Source organism: Austrofundulus limnaeus, unplaced genomic scaffold, assembly GCF_001266775.1.
Source record: "Austrofundulus limnaeus strain Quisiro unplaced genomic scaffold, Austrofundulus_limnaeus-1.0 Scaffold111, whole genome shotgun sequence".
Lineage (NCBI taxonomy): Eukaryota > Metazoa > Chordata > Actinopteri > Cyprinodontiformes > Rivulidae > Austrofundulus > Austrofundulus limnaeus.
The window spans coordinates 1,512,663-1,533,687 of record NW_013952513.1 but is presented as its reverse complement, the minus strand read 5'-3'; the positions used below and the strand labels follow the sequence as shown (position 1 = coordinate 1,533,687).

Sequence of the window (21,025 nt, the reverse complement as noted above, 5' to 3'; positions counted from 1 at the left end):
GTGCCAAAACTGTGATAAAAAACATCATTCAGTGAGTTAACCTATCATTTCAGGCCTGAGAAACAGATGAAAGTGAAGATTACAATTCTTCATGGTTCGCTATTCAATGCTAATTTCGAGTGTCAGGCAGTAGCATGTCCAGAGCTGTGGGCCTAAAGCACTGTCTGGATGAGATTGATAATACAATTAAGCCATTCTCAGTATGAATGCATCACTATGACCCATTACTACACCAACTGCTTCAGATGGAGCATACAAGTCTGACTGCAGGGCCTTTTGGAAGGGGGGAAAAATACAATTATAAAAGGCTAGCTGGGAAGTGTGTTCTCTTTAGAATGTGCAGGCAGGCCTGTACATTATCAGATATGTGAAGGGCTGTCTACATATCTCAGTGCTGTCCTCGGGCTGAGTTTTCTTCATCTGTGTTGAAAGGAGAAGCTCACTGAAGCATAGGTGGACTCGTTACATTTTCTTTTGTTGTTGTTTCCTATTGTCGGTTCTTATTGTATTGTGTAGTTTAATTATTTTCACAATTTCTACATAATGTGCACACATATAGGTGATGCGAGTATGTGTGTGTTTGTGCACGTGACTGTGCAAGTGTTATGAACTGGTTCAGCTGGAGAAGAGGGAGCGTAACATGAAGCCAGGTGAAATTAGGTTTGACAATAAGAAAAGTGATTTATTGTTCAGTCTTATCAGGTTTTAAAAAGAGAGAACTAAAGGAAGGTGCCTTTAACAGTACTGTTTACCATTAGTTATAGTTTCCAATTTTAGCTTCTAACAAAAATCAATTAAAAAAATAAAAAAACAGGTCAAGCAATGGGTAAGTTTAAGAAGGGTTTAATCAAAACTGTAAAAAAACAAACAAAACAAAGCAAGTTACACAATCTTGAATAAAAAAACTAAAGTAGAAAGGACATTCCATCTTTTAAAACAAACAATGATCCAAAAAAAAAAAAAAAACACTTTTAGCCACTAAAGAAACCAACAAAACAATGGTTTATACAAGTAAGACTTAGTGGGTCTTACAAAATTATTTTATCAGTTATGACAAAACATGCCTAAAACTGAACTCTAGGTCACAACCTTTAACTAGACCTGGCAACAAACTGGTTTACATTTCAAAACAGTATCAAGTCAGCCAAGGTCAAATGTTTTACCAAGACAAGTCAACGCATACACGCTGCTCAGACTAAACCATAGCGGCACCCATTGACAGGAGAGCTGGACTTGAATAGTTGATCCTCCTCTGTGAATGAAGGAGCAGGAGATGAACAGTTTAACCAGAATGCAGATGGATGTACTTTGAGAGGAATCATTCTCAGACATGGTACTGCACAGCTGGACAGGCAACCTGCCACCATACAGTGTAATGCAAATGACATCAAGCCATAACAATGTGTAGCTATAGTGCCTTTAAATGTTGGTAATTTTTGTGTACAGTAGTGCTGCTAAAGTCTGAACTCTTATAGGAAAGTTTTATTATAATTACTTCATTAGTCTTCTGGATAAGCTTCTAAAGACTTTTTAAAAGACACTAACAAGCTCCTGTTTTAATGTTGACTTCCTTTTTTCATCTAATAAGATAATCCTATACTTCTTTAATTATGCAGAGGTCCAAGCTCCTGAGAACACTGTCTATTACTTATAGAAAGCCCTGAAATGTTTTTTTTTCGGTACAAGTATGCTTTTGCTGCTTTGTCAGTGTTTTTGGTAGCATTGTCATTCAAAAAAAAAATCAAAGTCCCTTGCCAGCTGGATGCCTGCCTGACAGCATTTCAGAGTGGCTTAAAAATAATGGTAGTTCCAAATGACATTAATTTAGAAAAGATTCCAGAGACTACTAGCTGAAACCCAACCTATGCTCTGTTTTTACACATGGCTGTAGAATTTCCTGCTTGTGCCCCTCTCCTGACCTCATCACTAAAACAATTAGAACATTTATTTTTCTATTTGGATTCCGTACGACCTGTTGCCAAATATTTTCAGTTCAGTGTTTGAATAACGTGGCACATCTTTGCCTTTTCTTCAGATTTTCTTCCTTAAATAAAGTTGTTCAGTGGGTTGAGATTTTTATGGAAAAAATGTTCTTACATTTTTTTTAATGAACAGCTCATTCGTTTGATTTCTTGTGCAATTTCAGTTCATATTGTTAAATGTCATCATATCCTGCAATCTTCATCTCTAAGCTATTTCAAATGATCATAAATAGAAAGATTTGTAGATAAAACTTTTTAAAAGAATATCTAAGTGATTTGGATAGTTGGATTTAAAACCTTTGTTTGAAATCACTGTTTGTAAGATATTTTCCAAAAGTTTGAACTAGTCCTTAAAACTGTTAAAGAAAAAGCATTATATTATATTATAGCAATATTTTTTCTTAGTTTTCTTTAGCTGTTAGGTAGTTAGGTTTAAAAAACTTGGAGGTGACCTATTTAATCTTGCCTGCAGATGATGTGATAAGATATCAGGGGAAAAGGCATGCTTTGTGAAGTCATGAAGCAGGAGATTGATGTTGCCTCAGCGACAACTTGCCTTTAGACATGAAAGAGGGAGACAGAGTAAAACCCAGACGTTTAGCTGCAGGACTAAACTGAGCCCCCCTTCACTGTGGCTGTCGCTGCTGCTGGCTGGAATCAATTCCATCTTTATCAGCCCCACCTCTCCTGTGTCCAGGAATCCTCCTCACATCGCAGAGCAGCCAGGGGGAAAACTGATGTGTTTTCCAATAATGAAATGGAACACAGTAAGAAATAAGTTTAAAAAGGTCCCTGGCTGGTCTCCCTCAGCTGTACAGACCTCTCTGTAATTTGATGCCTAGTTTTTAAATACAGTTTTGGTAGTTTCTAGACTGGCAGTGAATGGAAAAGCCTATCTTGTGGGTGTTTTATTAGTTATTGGCTAAATTTGTTGCCAGTTCTGGCCAAATATTTGCATTCATGTATTTTGACAGTATTCCAAATGTATTCCTTTTTTGTTTGAACATAGGATTGGAAATAACTTTAATATATTGGCAGTTAATTTTATTTGCAAACTGTTTAGAAAAGAAATACTGTTATGTTGCATAAAGGTCGTGAAAGTAGCCTAATGGGCTATATCACTGATCGCCACTAGGTGCTGGATTCAGAATAAACAAACAAACAAGCAAACAAACAAATGAAACAGCAGACTTGTATCTGTTATAGATAAAATATATGTATATTATATTTAAACTGATAAAACATACCTTGATGATTTTAATAATGATTTTTCTGACTTTCATTATACCTTTACCTGTAAGGTTTTTTTTTATAGTTAGTACATTTCATTTCAATGCATTAACTTGTTTCTTTGCTCACTCATACAACTTCTTGGTTTTTTTTTTTGGTTTGGTATGCTTCGTTGGGGGATTACCATGTTTCACTAATATTAACATTTTAATGGGCTGTGCATTAATAGTTTTAAAGGAACCTCTTCAAAATATTAATGCAGCTTTGTGTTTTTTCTCAAATTTCTTATGAAACAATGAGAAAATTGGCCACACCTGGGTTTTGAAATAGCTAAGAACTCTGTTGCCTGCTGCCTAATTATTAGTCCGTTTTTTTATCGCTTTTGGAAGTGAAATGCATACATAATTTCTTAACAGTCATGTATATTTTGTTAAATTACACAGTGGTACAGTTAACACCCACATCACACCTTGATTGTTTTTAACTGATTATTTTTACTTGTGTAAAAGTAAAATTTTAATTCCCAGATCTAAATGTGTTATTTTTTTAGCACTCACTCACTATTTTTTTACATTTTTATTTAAGATGTAATAAGTGTTGACCAGTTTATGTTAAATTTACAATATTAAACATGAGTGTTACAAAAGAATATGAAAGATTTAGGTTAAAAAAGCCTATCCACAAAGTCTGTTTTCATTTGGAAACAACTGCTTATTACTATTATAATGGCTGGCCACATAAGAGTTCCAGCTCAGGCCTGCAGCAGATAGGTTCGCTCTTGCAGTACCATGATCTATTCTGCATGACAGAAACTATCCATCCATAGCTACAGGCTGTAGGCAGGCCCATTGTGTGGACTGAGCACTGTGACTGCTCCTCTTGTACTGCTGTAATGGGATTACATTAGCTAGGTTCTTTTGCTCCCTCTCCATCCCTCTCATCTCTCTCCTCCTCTTTTCCCTGCACGCTCCCTCTCTCTCACACACCTGCAAACACACACTTGTCTGCGTTTAATTGCCCGTGGGAACTCTCCACTGACACAATGTATTTCCTGTAGCCCGACATTAACCATCACAACTGAAATCTTATCCACTTACGCTTACAGTTAACCCAACCATAAACTGATTTTAACCTTTTGCTTTAAAAGCTAGGTTAAACCTCAACATCACCTTGCACCTATGGGCACTGTAATTTGGTCCTTGTGTTTTCTTAAAATGCCATTAAGTTTGGGTCCCTTCAAGTTTGTGACCCCACAATATTAAACAAAAAACAGATGTTAAAAACAAATGTATAATCACACTGCTGGAGTCAATGTATGAAAGAATATGTGTTCTCATTACCAACTCATTTATACAGCGGGTAAAATAAGTACTGAACAAGTCAACATTTTTCTCAGTAAATATATTACTAGAGGTGCTAATGACATGAAATTTTCACCAGATGTCGGTAACAATCCAAGTGATCCATACATACAAAGAAATCAAACCATAAATGTCCAGAAATMAAGTTATTTGTAATAATGTGGAATGGCACAGGGAAAAAGTATTGAACATGCTCACTGAAATTTATCTAATACTTTGTACAAAAGCCTTTGTTGTCAATGACAGCTTCAAGACGCCTCCTGTATGGAGAAACTAGTGGCATGCATTGCTCAGGTGTGATTTTGGCCCATTCTTCCACACAAACAGTCTTCAAATCTTGAAGGTTTCGTGGACCTCTTCTATGAACTCTGATCTTTAGTTCTTTCCATAGATTTTCTGTTGGATTCAGGTCAGCTGATTGGCTGGGCCATTCCAGCAGCTTTAGTTTCTTTCTCTGAAACCAACTGAGAGTTTCCTTGACTTTGTGTTTGGGCTCATTGTCTTGCTGAAATGTCCAGCCACGTTTCATCTTCATCATCCTGGTAGATGGAAGCAGATTTTTATCAAGAATGTCTCTGTACATTTTTCCATTCATCCTTCCTTCAATTATTTGAAATTTGCCAGTACCATATGCTGAAAAACAGCCCCACACCATGATGTTCCCACCTCCAAACTTCACTGTTGGTATGGTGTTTTTTGGGCTGATGTGCAGTGCCATTTGACCTCCAAACATGATGTGTATTCTGGCATCCAAACAGTTCAATGTTGGTCTCATTTGACCAGACTATATTCTCCCAGTATTACACAGGCTTGTCTAAATGTTGTGCAGCAAACTTTAAAGGAGCTTCAACATGCTGTTTCTTCAGCAGTGGAGTCTTGCGTGGTGAGCGTGCATACAGGCCATGGTGGTTCAGTGCATTACTTATTGTTTTCTTTGAAACAATCGTACCTGCTAATTCCAGGTCTTTCTGAAGCTCTCCACAAGTGGTCCTTGGCTCTTGGACAACTCTTCTGATAATTCTTTTCACTCCTCTGTCAGAAATCTTGTGAGGAGCACCTGGTCGTGGTCGGTTTATGGTGAAATGATGTTCTTTCCACTTCTGAATTATGGCCCCAACAGTGCTCACTGGAACCTTCAGAAGTTTAGACATTCTTCTGTAACTGATGCCATCATTATGCTTTGCAACAATAAGGTTGTGAAGGTCTTGAGAGAGCTCTTTACTTTTACCCATCATCAGATGMTTCTTGTGTGATACCTGGCCATCATCTGGGTCTGAACCAGCTGATATTAACTTGCACTGACAAGGGCCAGGCTTGCTTTCTAATTACTGAGAGCGTTCAGCTGGCATCTTGGCTTTCCATGCCTTTTTACACCTCCCTTTCTTCATGTGTTCAATACTTTTCCCTTGTGCCATTCCACATTATTACAAATAACTTCATTTCTGGACATTTARGGTTTGATTTCTTTGTATGTATGGATCACTTGGGCTGTTACAGACATCTGGTGAAAATTTCATGTCATTAGCACCTCTAGTAATATATTTACTGAGAAAAATGGTGACGTGTTCAATACTWATTTTACCTGCTGTATACTTAAGTAGCCTGTGCAGTGATGCAGGTTTCATATAAATTTTTAACAGCAACTAATAATTTATGAAAATGTGTTATTATTCTGACTGGAAAAAAAATATACAAATGTTTTTACTTAATAGGTCCTGTCAGTGTGATGGGATGAGGGGAGGTGCAGATAAATGCAAAGAATTATGTTTAGGTTTATCTCAAGGAGAGCCTGTCATGTAAAATTTTGTTCATAACTAGTGCTTGTGCTTTGACGAGTTGTTGCATCAGGCCTAATCTATTTGTTGAAAACCAGTTTGTTAAAGTTTAAATGTTGGGATACTTTTCCCTCAAGGACATATATTGATATTCAGAATAAGCTGTGAAGACGGCAACAAAGAAAAAAAAATTAGAAAGATGATACTCAAGAGAATTTATGCAAGTAATCTGAAATGTTAGAAGCTACATCTCATTTGCTTATTTCATCTTCTGTGCGTTTTTCATCATTCACACGTAACACAGTCTGTAAGTGCTGCAAATAAATGAATAACCAATATATCTTCTGAAATGTATGATTTACTGTGACCGTCTTTTAAGTCCTGCACAGATTTAGAATGAATAAATAGCTTTATATAATTTAATGTTTTTTTCGCAGCCATTAAAAAATAATCAGTTTGTTGGTGTTAGTTAAATACTAAATAACACGGGATTGATTAAAAAGGTCACGCCACAGGCCTACCAAAGTGTTTGAATCTGGAGTCAGCCACCATAAAATTGAAACGGGGATCAATGGCGTGTCATATGGCTGCTGCTCTGTGGGCTGAACGTGTACACGTAATTCCAACCTTGATGCTGAGGACATCTCTCACGTCAGAACCCTCCATCCTCAGGCTCAATAACCCAGCCGCCCATGGCTACTGTCTATTGCATTCTGTGTTATAGTACAAGCTAGAGAAGACACAAAGCTCTGTTTTGAGCTAATTTAACCCCTTTTCCTAAGTTTGCTGTACACATACTACATGGGCAGCATTTTTTTAAGCATTTGACATTGTCAAGAAAGGTTTTATTATTTGTCAATAAACTTGTCAAACTAAAGTACAATCAAGTTAGAAGTAACGGTAGAGGAGAATGGTTTTATTAGTGAGAAACTTGAAAATGGCTCTTTAAAATTTATGCCAGATCTTTTTATGGTTGTGGAGACTCCATTAGCGTGTGCACATCATGCATTTAAAAACATAAAAGCAGTGTTTTTGCTGTCACTACTGACTCCTGTAATGACTAACAACATGCAGCTTGAAGCCTTGACTTTACAAGCCTGTACTAATTTTATTTTGTTGTTCTGCTATGAGTAAATATTTGCAAGATGACAAAGATGGACAGACATTTACATTTTCTTTTACAGCCAGTTCATTATTGATTGCAAATACAACAGTAAAACTTTCTTAGCACAGATTTATAATCACTTTGGATCTTCAACTATTACGACATTATTGTAATGTTTTTATAATTTCACTCATGGTGAGAAAATAACACAGTGTCTTTGGGAAGTTGACATCATGTTGTTGTCAAATTATATGTGTAGAAAAGGATGTACTCCAGAAGATTTATTCCTTCATGTTTGCTGTTTTTGCTGCATTTTAAGTCAATAATTAGATTTTATCTGCCATGTCAAAATGCTCATCCTTTTTTAAATATTCATAGAGATATTGTTTAAAGTCAATCTTATAAGTTTTTAAGAAGAAAAAGTGAACATTTGTTAACTTGATGTCAGATATTTATTTGTAGCAGCAACTAATATTAAATAAGGAAATTTCACATGTAAAAATCTGGTCACGCAGAGTGACTGTGCTTTTATTGTCAAATAATATTAATTAAACTTATAAAAGAGAGGAATATTTTTTCAAGGATGTTTTTAAATTGATCAAATATAAGACTGTTTTACAGTGTTGGCTTTTTAGTTTATTTAATTTGAAGAGATAATTTATTGAATGTTGTATCTGTCAGAAAGAGAGACTTAAATATGTTTATTTTCTGTCTTTGCTTAGCTGCAGTTTGGTCACATTCACCTGTTTCATTCTTTTGACTTGCTTTTCTTTCAGTTTGGAACTGTTTTCAAACAGCTGAAGAAATTGCCCATTCATTCCTGCATTTGGGGGTTTCTTTTATACCCTTTTATTTTGATCTGTGTAATAATGAGAAATAGGATAATATAATGGATAAAATAATGACTTTTAATCTTATTCATAAAGATACAAATACTGTTTTCTTAAAGGGGCTATATCATGTAAAATCAACTTTTTTGAGTTTTATATCATGTTACAATGTTATGGTCTCATCAAAAACATGCCCAGATTCTTACTTTGACTCATTCATGCATGTTTGAGAAATCCTGTAGTGTCTTGAGGCAGCCAGGCAGGGGAGCAAAAACGACCGGTTGGGACTAGAACCAGCGTTTGGGACCATCTCCGCCTCTGGGCTTCGTCTCCAAGCCGAGGTTCCTCATCACGGAGCACACCTCCCCACCAACCACACGCCGCCCATGACTCCTACAGGCTCTCAGCAGCAACAAAGCGAACAATGGGTGAAACTGAACTTGAAACTGTCTGCTGAGCTCATAACACTACTTCTCACTCAATGAAGCCTTTTTCAGATTCAAAATGAAATGGGCGGGACAGAAGCGGAAGGTGGTTCTTAAAGAGACAGAGGCCAATTTCAAGGCATTTAGAAGAGAAAGTGATGAGAAAACAAGGTTATTTTCTATTTAAACATAAAAACACCATTTTAATATCAACTAAAGGTGACATAGATATTTATTATGGTATAGGAATTAAATATACGCCTGAGAAACACATAATATCACCCCTTTAAGCTAGTTTTACTTCTATAGCTTCATTTTGTAATGTCCTGAAGTACTTTTCTTTTTTGAGTTTAAAGGGGACCTATTATGCAAAATTCACTTTTAAAAGTTTTTTTTAACTCAACTTTGGGTATGTACTTCTTAAAAAAACAGTCCTAGGACCAAAAAAATGCACCCAGGGGCATATTTACTGTAAGTAAATGTATTTTTAATGTGTATTAACGACAAGTTTTATACTTCCGTCATTTTGTGATGTCACAAGCTGTACGACAACCCACCGGAACCTGCGTTCAGCCCCTTACCTAGCAACCCCCGGGTGAGGCTCTACCTCCTCAGTATAAAAAGCTCTCACGGTGTTGTTGTGCAATGCACAGCTCATTTTACAACAAACCTCCAATAGGGCAATGGGTAGAGTGTTGGACCCAGAGAGCAGTTGACCAGGGTTTGAGACTGGCATGGACACAATTTAATTATTCATTTATTTTCGTTCGTTATGAACACGTTTTCTCATGTACCTCTATTGTTTAGCTTATTATAGCCTTGTTAAAGCCTATTTGTTTGAGTTTCTGAGGTATTTTGACTGCTGCTGCTCCCTGCTCTGGTAACAGCATGCAGAGTGAGCACAGAGCAGAGGAGGGAGAGGGAAAAAAAAAGAAGCTGCGACCGACTCTGCCTCTGGGTCTCTCATATGGTTGTACAACGGAGCTTCTGCTATTATCAGCCATGCTAACGTAAACGCTGGCTTTGGAGGGCGGAGTTAATGTCAACAGATTTTTGGAGGGCGTTACCAACAGAGCTCATTAACATAAAAAGCTCTTCTGAACGGAAGTCAGAGCAGGCAGAACTAGAAAATGGGAACTTTTATTATCTGAGAATTATTTTGTGCATTAAATTGAATGAACATGGTCTGGATAGCCCACAGACATACCATAAAAATTTCTAGGACCATAATTGGTCTCCTTTAACTTACAGAAAAAAATATAGCATGATGTAGAAACTGTAATGGTATTTATCAAATAATACATTTTTGAAACTTACAGTTGCTTACTTATTAACCAAAAATCACAAATTGATTTTGTATAGAGGAAATCTTAAAAGGAATGTTGCAAATGATATACCTCCAAAGTTTCCTTGTGGCTCTGACCATGATGGAAACTAGTTATGAACAGGCATTACATATAAACATGTTTGTGTACATATTAACAAATATCTATAAATATATAAATATGTGTTGGTAATTAAAATAAAAATTAGAAAATGACAATTATCCTAAATTGCAAATAAAGTTAAAATTTCATGTCATCTCTTGGTTTTCAGCACTCATTTCATAACATTAAATACTTTGGTCTAATGTTTCAAGTTGACTCAAGGATTTGCTGTCTGATAGCACATCTGGTTGTGATCAGATGTATACAGATGCATTGCTCCCCTTGGTCTGGTATTACCTGCCACCAGGTGGTCAACAGTACCCTGATGCCCTGATATGGTGCCTTGTGGTCTGCTTAGATTTCTTGCAAGTCTAACACTCTAACAGCTGCTTGGTTTAAACTAAAAACACCAGTTCGGTATTTAATGTGACAAAGTAATCTGGCTCACCATGTTGTGTTTCTTTCTTGCAGCTCAAATAAAAGCCTAGCATGTGGTTTTTATGTGCATATATCAGAAGATCTCATCGTGTTCACTACATGTGTATCCACCTAAGAATTAGAAAGCAATAACAAGGCCTATATCAGAAAAATAATGGCTTTATCCACAACCTACTAAGGATATGCCAGTCTGATATTAAAGATTGGTTCAGTGTTCATGTTGTTTGTCAATATGGAATAATTACATTTTGGTTTGATAAATAGGATATAGTATTGTATGGCTTGTTCAAATTTTTGTTGGAGACTTTTTGTTTTAAGTCTTATTCTTACTTATAAAAACTGTCTACTATAGTATATAGTACCTATATATTATATTTTGCAATATGAAGTATCAACTTAAACTTGACATCAACAAATAATCTCTTTTATTTTAAATGTATTTTAGAAAGAATAAATGTGACTCATCACATCGAAATGAGGATTAAGTCAAATTTGATCAAAATGACTTAATCGTATTTTCAGATTCCTGGCTTTAAAAGCTACATTTTGATACTTAGATCATCCTGATATCATTAGTAGATCCAGATATATTATTTAATATTTGATCTAAATCCTAATTTTATGTAATTTTAATGAGGATTTTTATGTCATTTGAAAAAAGAAACCTCAAATAGTATTTGAATATTGAGATTTTCCATCTGGAAAGAAACAAAAGCGTTGATAGCTCACAGGGAAAATCTCAACATTTTAAGGTGTTTTTCCTCAAAATTGGGGTTTTTGGTTGCTAAATGCTTCAAATTGTTTTAGGATAATATTTCAGACAGTTCATTGAAATGATACATTGATAACACATTTATTTGTTATATTTTGACAAAATGTAATTTTTTGCAAGCATTTTAATCAAAACACTATACCTGCCTATTTCTCCACATACAACTTTTAGACTTAATTCTCGTTTCGATGGGATGGGTCACAAGTGTGCTCCTGCTCAGCGATCTGAGACATTCTAAACAGTTGAGTCCAGTAAAAGCATGAAAATAGTTCAGTAGTTTGTGATTTCATGGTAGACTTTCTAGAATGTGAGGAATACAGAGGAAATGAAGGTGACACATTGTTTTGAAGTTTTCAGGCTGACAACATGTTAATATAAGCTGCTTAACTGTGTCTGCAGGGAACCTGGGCCGTGTTGACTACATCAGTGATTTTGAGTTTGACCTTTTCATCCGACCCGACACCTGCAACCCACGCTTCAGAGTCTGGTTCAATTTCACTGTGGAGAACATCCGGGAGACACAGGTCAGGATCGTGTGATCTCATTTGGTCATTATGGATTACATAAGAAACGCTGGCTGTTTCACACCGATCATAAATTACTTGTTCATTCATTCCCAACGTTACATCAAACAGACATTTTTAGTGTATAGTGAGGTGTAATGTTAGCGCTTAAAAATGTATTGAGTAGCATCACACCACTGCTGTTTATGCCAAGTTGCACCTAATGGATGCATATTTTAAAATAAAAGTTCTAAATTATTTAGAATGACATCAGAATCTACTGTAGCAATACGATATATATTTCTGAAACTGAGTGATTTTCTGGCAAACTCTGAGGATGTGATTGGCTTTTAGGTGTATGGTCCTATAAAATCTGTTTTTACTTTTTCCCAGATTATGGTTTTCGCATTTTAATTTTTCTAACTTCCACCTTTTCCATTCCCCCCCTGAATTCCACATTTGCCATATTTAACCATATTTATTTATGTAAAAAGTGTGTAATTATAAAGTGGCTGAAGAATAATTTAACAAATAAATAGCCACAGAAATAAAAAAACGGCTTTTAATTAACTTTCACTAAAATAACAAATAGCTAGGTTCAGTAAATCATTAAATTCCTTTTGTAAGGTATTTAAAAATATTTACCAAGAAAAAAACATTCTTTGTGTAAAACATCTCACATTAAAGTGTGTGTGTGTGCGCAAACTGCTGTGTTGCGCAACCGGCTTATCACTATGTGCATGAGTTTATTACCATTACTGTAAACACAGAGGAACTTAAATGTTTGGTAGAGCATAGATCTTTGTTTATTTCATAGCTGATATGAAGAAACGAGTCTCTGCGTCTCAGTAGAGTTTTCATGACGTGACGTGATGTTGGAGAGTCCACACGAACGCTGCGCGTGCCGCAGCCTTTGTGCGCAGTCTGTTTGTCAAGCTTTTGCTCTCCTACTTAAAGCATTTTCACAAGTTGTAAAGTGTACTTCCARGTGTCATTTTGGAGAAATCTGCAACAACATAAATGCAAAGTATGAAACACCTCCACTGGCAGCGAGGGTGCGCGCTCCAGAGCGCGACCATAACTCAGCCTTAACAATCATGTGGATGAGACGATTCCGTTGGTCATGATTCAGCTTTGGGTGGACTGGACTGAGTCCCGATGGGTCTGTCAGCTCCCTCTGGAAAGCTCCTGTGGAACTCCAGTTCAATCGCTGCGTTGCACACGTGGCTACTCGCTGCGTCACGCTTCCAGAGCACAGCAGTGCCAAACTAAAAATGATTTTTCCTCAAAACGGCTGATGAGCCACTCGTCATTAGAAAATTCTATCTGTTTATAAATAAATGTTCTGCGTGTTACACTATTTATTATATCTTCCAGTAAGGCTGAATCTGTTCCTGTTAAATGTATTTATGGCACATCTTTGCGCATCTTTTATTTAACTGCGTCCATGTGGATGTAATAATTGTTAATCATGTGTGTCTGGTGTGAACATTAATCATTTTTACATCATGAACAGTTTCTCAGAATCACATCTAAGTGTCGCCAATGGAGCCAAAGCCACAGAAACGTGCGTACGCCAGCCCTGGAGTTGGCATGGGGCTGCGCACATTTCCACGTTCAGTTGAGTTTTGATACATCCGGAGTTTAGCGTGGAAAGTGGCGTACGCAAGGCTTTTTTGCGTACGCACCGTTGATACATGAGGCCCCATGAGTTTGCAGCATGTCTCACTCAGCGCTGCTTCTGTGCTTGTGATGTGACTCTTTTAGACAGGAAGTGGTATTCACTTGTATTCTTCCAGCCCATCATGTGCTGACAAAACTTACAGAAAAGTTTATATCCAGATAAATAAATAACCAGAGGGGTATTGCTCTGTCACAAACATTACCCTAAGATTCATATTTTTGGAGGATGCTGCTGTTTTAGCGAGCCTGTTTTTTTTTGCGCACGTCGCAGATAACTTTTCTTGTTTCTCTCTCTCTCTGTGTTGGGAGGGGAGCTCAGAGTTCACCCTGTGTGCTCGTTACCCGTTAACGGCAGGTACAGGGAGCGGCAGCAGCCAAAATGCCTTAAAGTTCACCCAAATAAACAAAATTTGTGAAATTTTGCATTTTCCACATGGTGGAAATGACAGGGCCCTTTAGATGTAGTCGCAAACCTTAGTTATACATTTTGGTTTCCAGTATTTAAACATCATGATGTAGGAAAAATACAGACTTAGATGTTATCTATTTTTAGCAGGATAGCAACATTTGATAAGAGTTGATAAATGAGAGAGAAAAGGATGAAAGTCCAAAATGACCACATATACAGAGAGGATCATTAGATGGAGAGGTGAAACACAAACTAGATTTGCAAAAACAAAAAAATGGAAACTCTAAATGAAAGTGGCAGAAAAAATACATAACAAAAAGCAACTAGGAAGATTTTGCGATATTCTGTTGCTGCTGCCTTTCTGCTGAGTGCTCTGCCTATCTGAGGCTATCAGGCCTATCAGCCCATCTCCCTGCAGTGCTGTAGTCAGCACTAATCACATTTTATGGCACTGAGATGAATGGGAGGCCTCGGCTTGGAGTCGAATCGATCCCAGGGCCAGATAGACCAGCACCGTCAGGCTGCAGGCTGAACTGACAGGATATTTGCTGTAGTGGCAAAATGACAGAAAAGGTGTATGACAGAGAGACAGAAAGCAACACAGGGACACAGTTATATCATATATTTGAGCATTATTGCAAAAGCACGCCCAGGGGTGACTAAAACAGGCGTAGCTGCAACAACTGTCCTCATTACACTTCAGTTCACTTCTTTTTGAGAGTCTAACAAGCTTCCTTGGATTAAAAGCAGTTAAGTTTTCAATTCTCTTATTTAAGAAAAAGATCTTTCATTTTAATCTACTTTAGGTAAAGGTGAACTTAGGTGTTGCCTGTGCAATTCAAGGTATATTTACAGAATGTTTATTTAGACACTGTAATATAGTGTGCTACTATCTAGAATCATCTATATACACAGAAATCTTTGGTTTTACCCAGAATTAGACACATTTTTCTAATATGAAACAAAAAAAAGCTGTAAATTCCCACAGTCAAAAATAATAGGTTGAGTAAATAAACCAACTAAGTGCAGCTACATTATTTGGGGAGAGGCTGTGCTATAGAGATATCAGTGAGTTTCAGGGACGAACTGGGCTGTTGGAGTGTTTCATCCAGCTAAGCCTTGCTAACTCTCAGCCTGAGCCAAGGGAATGGGGAACAGTAAAAGCCCGTGATATTGGAAGTGAGATGGCCATTTTGAAGGAATGTAAGCTGGTGAAACAGATTTGGTCTGCCTCAATCAGCTTAGCAGCTTTGTGGAAATTGGCTTCACCGAAGCATCGGTTATGATGGATGGCTGGCTGGCTGGATGTCTCTTTTATGTATGTCCTTCTTATTTTCTGTTTATCGAACCACACACTTACCTCAAAAAAGCTGAGACTAATTTTAGTTAAGTAGGTTGCAATGATGGGAACAAACTGACCACTTCAGGTTTTGACTGCTCTGGTGTCTTCTCTACTGGAAAATAATTAATTTACATATATGTATATTGCTTAAACATATTGTTTCCAAGTTTGACTCGACAAGGAGACTTAAGTTTGTTATAGTGCAACTTTAAATAAACTGTTTTTTATTTAGTGAACTTTTATTCACCAAATGCACTTAATAAGCATTAATTTCTTTCTTATTAAATAGTCTGTAAAAATATTATTTTAACTATTATTTAATAGGGTATTAATCCCACAATTTTTGGCTAATACGTTTAAATCACACATCTTGTACATATTTAATTTAACTTCAGGAGTAAAAAATCTAATGATTACTTCACTAATGTTTTAGATTTTTTTATACCCTGCCTATTTTCTTGATTAACGTTTTTCTGTTTTGAAGACAGCAGTAAGAACTGTATCAAAATCCATTCAAATGTGATATTAGAGGGCTTGCTATTTTTGACTCATCACTATTTATTACATCATCCTTCTTTTTTTGACTGCTCCATCTTCAGGGGTCGTCACACTAAATGTTTCCTTATTTTAAGAAGTCTGAAGTAAGACAATTGCACATGGTAAGACTTCTTGAAATGAGGAAAAAATTCCAGGATATTAAACTTAATAATCGATCACATTCTGCTCTTGCCTAGTATATCAATCTCAAACCAAGATCAAAGATACTTTTTGGCTGAGTTGTAAAACTTGGATAGATGGGCAATTTTTGCATCTACTTCATTTAAACCATGTAAACTTTTTTCACCCCATTTTAAAAGAAAAGAATCAGATTCAGCAATTGTTGGGAACCAGAATCAAAATGAGGAAGTGGAAACGTTAAAATTCAAACAATGCCCAACCCTACACTTGCCTCCCTCTCGTTCACACGTGAACTCTGTCTTGCTACAGCTAACTGTCATTCCACGTATTTCAAGTGCATACCTCCACCTCTCCAAGTTCTCTTCCACCTGTTCTCCATTCTCATCGCAGATCATAATGTCATCTTTAAACATCATAGTCCTTTGGGATTCCTGGCTGACCTCATGTTAGTTTGACTATCACCAGAGCAAACAAGAAGCAGCTCAGAGCTGATTCTTGTCTTACCTCCACTCTGTCACTACTGTCCTGCTGTCCTCATGCATGTGAACAGCACAACAGTGATAAGATGTGCTATAGGAGTGATGGATGACTTCACTTATCCCATCATTCAAAACTGTAAAAATGTCTTTAGAGAGAAAATACTTATGTTATTTACTTTAATTTAAAATTGCACAGTCAGTAAAATTAAACATATGAAAAAAGTTTGTGTTAAGTGCAAAAACAGAGGTTTTATGCACCACTGTTTTCTCCCTGCTTTGCCTGCCCATGCTATGATCAGAAACAGTGGGTGAGTTGATATGACATCCCATTGAGAAAGTTGACATGCCTTTCCATTCTGCTTTAGGGGTGCGCTTGTTGTCAGACTCCGTGAAGGGCACGACTGTGAGCTATTATCATAGGAGCCTTCAGGGAGCCATTCATAGAAGACAAGCAGTAAAACCTTGCACCAAGTGCCTTCAACTCCTCGAACCACTGCAGGAGTGATTTGTAAGCCTCACTGTTCGGAGCAGGCTTAGTGAAGAGCAGTTACTCTCCATAATAAGAGGAAAAAGAATGAACTGAAGGAGAATAGCCTATGTGTCATACAGAATCTTCAAACCAGCCTCATATTTTACTGACAGTGCTCATATAGACAAAAAACAAACAAACAAAAAGCATAAAAGTTTGTAGACACATTTTGGTTTATGTCTTGATGATGTCAATCGACACATTTTTCTTTACACAAATTGTTATATAAGGGATTGATAGAATAAGAACAGTAGTCATGTTTTCATTCACTAGTGAAATAAATCTGAAGCAGCATTTTGAATTTTCACATTAAAGATATTTGAATCAAACAGTTGATATCACCTTGTTTGTAGTAGGGCTGCAACAACGAATTGATAAAATCGATAAAAATCACCTATTAAAAACGTTGGCAACGAATTTCATTATTGATTCGTTGTTTCCCACGGTTTATGCATCCCTCACCATGTCCCGGAGCCGTTCACGTCACCCGCAGAGCGTTGTCAATTCTGGCTGAGCTAAATAAAGTTTAGGAAGAAAAAAACCTGTAAAGATCTGCCCTCTCTGAGACTCTTGAGTGAAAAGTAGAGACTTCGAACTTTAAAACAGTTTTTAAATTGTGTTGTTAGGCCAAGTAGACCCAAATATAGGATAAGAAGTATATGCCACACTTAATTTTTTTAAAAGACGGTCTGATTTGATGCGAGCCGCGTCGCAAGTAGCAAATGCGTGCAGGGGTGGGGGGCACCTAAACCCACCATTTGTTTCCTCCTCTCGGGCCAAAAGTATGAAAACCCTCCATTAGGACGAAGGAATACAAATAAATAAATTAAAAATAAATTTAAAAAATAAATGATGCGAGCAGCAGGTCTGCCTCAGTTGGGGAGAGGGTAGGAGGGAGGGATGGAGTTGCTTCAGAACCGCCTACTGGGTCGAACAATGTTTTAGTCAGACAGAACCAACAACAAGGAAGAAAAAAGTAAAGAATTAGAGAAAAATTACAAGTGTTAAATGTAAATGATTTGTAATTATAATAAATTAATAACAGTTTTACATCTAAGAATCATATTTNGTTTGTGGCAGCCCTAGGGTCAAACAATGTTTTAGTCAAACAGAACCAACAACAATGAAACAAAACGTAAAGAATTAGAGAAAAAAAATAAATGTTAAATGTAAATAAATTCTAATTGTAAAACTATTATTAATTTGTTATATCTAAAAATCGTATTTTATTATTTTAATCTATTTTCGTCATTCAGCAACCTATTAAATTTCTGTTATGTTTTATGTAGGAGAAATACACATTTTTTCAGTCAGTATTTAATACAGCTGGTAAAATAAATTGTTAAAATATGTATTATGTACTTCTGTTTTACATCTAAGAATCATATTTAATTCTTTTAATCTACTTTCCTCATTCAGCAACCTATTAAATTTCTGTTATGTTTTATGTAGGAGAAATACACTTTTTTTCAGTCAGTATTTAAAACAACTGGCAAAATAAATTGTTAAAATATGTATTATGTGCTTCTGTTTTTTTAATTCAGGAGATTATAAAACAAAATCCTTAATGTTATGAAAAGACCCTCTGGATTCAAGAGAAAACTCAGTTTTTTAAGAAAATGGCTGCTCATCAGTTAATTGTTAGTCAATCTAAAAGATAAATCAACTTCAGATTAATTAATTAATCAATAACTTGCATCCCTGATTTATACAGGAATGAAATAAATTTATATCTACTCATAGTCATGTAATTAAGTGTTTTAATGATTTGGCTGATTAATCGATTAATCGAAAAAATTTGACAGATTAATCGATTATTAAAATAATCGTTTGCAGCCCTAGTTTGTAGTAAATAAACTAGAGTGTGTAGTAGCACCAGATGGTGCTAGACTAGTCTATTACTATCCACAAGCAACACAGCCTCGTCACTAGTCTGTGTTGCTGTGGTTGTGGATGTGATTCAGGTAAAATTGTTTATTGACTGGGAAGACTACATCTGAATGAAAAGACTTCTGAGAACTTGTACATGTTGTACAATACATGTACATACATGTACAATAGATGTACAACATCTATTGTACATACATGTACAATAGATGTACAACATCTATTGTACATGTACAATAGATGTTGTACATCTATTGTACATGTTTGAAAAGACTTTGGTCAGTTTACTGAGTTAACTCATGAAGCCATGCCATTATATTCTTTGCTCAATCAGAAGTGATTTGCAAATGTTCTTTCTGGAAGTTGTAAGTTGTCGACACCTTATTTGCAGTAGGCAGCAGTTTAGAGCAATCTCAGATTGAGGAATCAGGGTGAAGTATTTTTTTTAAAGTCAATCTAACAGTTAGTCAGACTGGGATCTATTTATTTTCAAAAGAATGAAATCCTTGAAAATTAAATTGCGGTTTGAGCCGACTGTAAATAAGGAGAGCTCTTGTGCAGTTAAAACACTTGTAGCCCAATGAGACGCTACCTCGAAACTTTTCTGCTGCTCCACCCTGTCTCAAGTTTACAGACCTCCTACCTCATATACTGTAAGTCTATTTTGCCTCTCTTCATAGTTTCCTTCTTCTGCTCTCTTTGCGTCCCTCTGCCTTGATGTCTGAGTTGTGATGTCCTCTAGCAGTTACAGAAGAGCATAGACAAGTCTCCAGTGAGCACCCTTGGCGGAACATTGACTAATCATTGCTGGCATAGCGTGGCTGTGGACATGCACGGCAGACAGCTGGTTGGTGGCAGCTGCTTATAGCAGGACCACATTGAGGCTTCCTGGTGGAGGATTTTGTAAACACAACTCATTGGTGTTCTTGTCAATTGGATTTCTTATCTTTTCAACCCTCCTTTTTTTGTTTTGTCTTTTGAACTGCTTTTGCTTTCCGTGCCGTCTCTGTAGCATATGGCACTAGGTAGATAGGCATGTATCCGTTGCATGCGGTGGTCTTATTTTTTTAGAAGTTGATTTCTAAGCTTTTTCTCTTTAAAGTTTTAAAAAGAAGAATTTCACTGTCAAATGGATACATTCACTTCAAACACACATCACATGGACTAAGAAACTTTACAGCCGTAGTTACGGACCCTAGAAGAGAGTTAAGGAAATCATTTTGTGTGCCATATTTTTGTGAGTAGCTTTGAAGTACAGGGTATTGTGGATGACCTTGAATGACCTATTAAGACATGCTTCCTAAATGTTAAAGCTGATGCTCCCTAGATCACATTGTAATGACATGAACAAAAGGATATGACAACAGCACTAAATGAATTTTCAAATTGTCTACCTGATAGCAAAAATGAATTTTTCCTGGGTTATCTCTGCTGACATGAGGTTCTTTATCAAAATTCATCATTTATTTTTAGCTTAATACACTTTAAATGGAAAGTGAAGAGATTAAGGGTATGTTTAGAAACAAAACTGTCATTTTATAAGGCATGTAGAAACACGTGGAGGTTTTTTGCTCACAGTTTTCAAAGACCTTCAAAAACACAATTTAAACATTAATATGTATCTGTACTCCTACAGCTATCTTTGATCATTTTGAAGGGACAAGACAAATACAGTCATTCTAGGTTTAAATTCAGCTACATTTATTGCGATATAAAAGCTTTGAACATGCTGAAACCCAGTTTTAGTTTATGTGTAATATGTTATGAAGCATATGGTTTTTGCCATGTTTTGCTAGTATGTGAATACCTGCATATGTGACAGTGTTTTCACCCATCAAGATAGTCATCAGTAGGCCAGGGGCGGAGTGGGGAAATTTTTCAGCCCGGGAGTTTAATGGCCAAGACCGGCCCAATTTTTGTACATATAAAAAATTAGACAAAGATGCAGCACTACCATGCAATATTTTTGTATTTTGCATTCACCTATCAAAACCTGCCTCTTCACATTCATCAACAACAAAATAAATGTTTCTGCTGTGGTGCAATAATGTGTACTCAATCACACTTATATGATGTTCACCTGCATTATACTACGAACTGTAGCAGCTCTTTAATCTCACCAGGACTACAGTTTGACAATCAACTAGTTTCATAGAACACAGTTCAGTTT

At 36.4% G+C, this 21,025-nt stretch overlaps 1 protein-coding gene across 1 annotated transcript in view; it reads left to right on the top strand.

Annotated features, from left to right (window-relative positions):
• agbl4 (AGBL carboxypeptidase 4) overlaps positions 1-21,025 on the top strand; it is a gene marked incomplete in the record, with an annotated part of 369,850 nt that overhangs the window by 16,581 nt on the left and 332,244 nt on the right. The window contains 1 exon segment of the mRNA XM_014014225.1: positions 11,745-11,869. Within this exon segment, the coding sequence (XP_013869679.1) occupies positions 11,745-11,869 (125 nt within the window).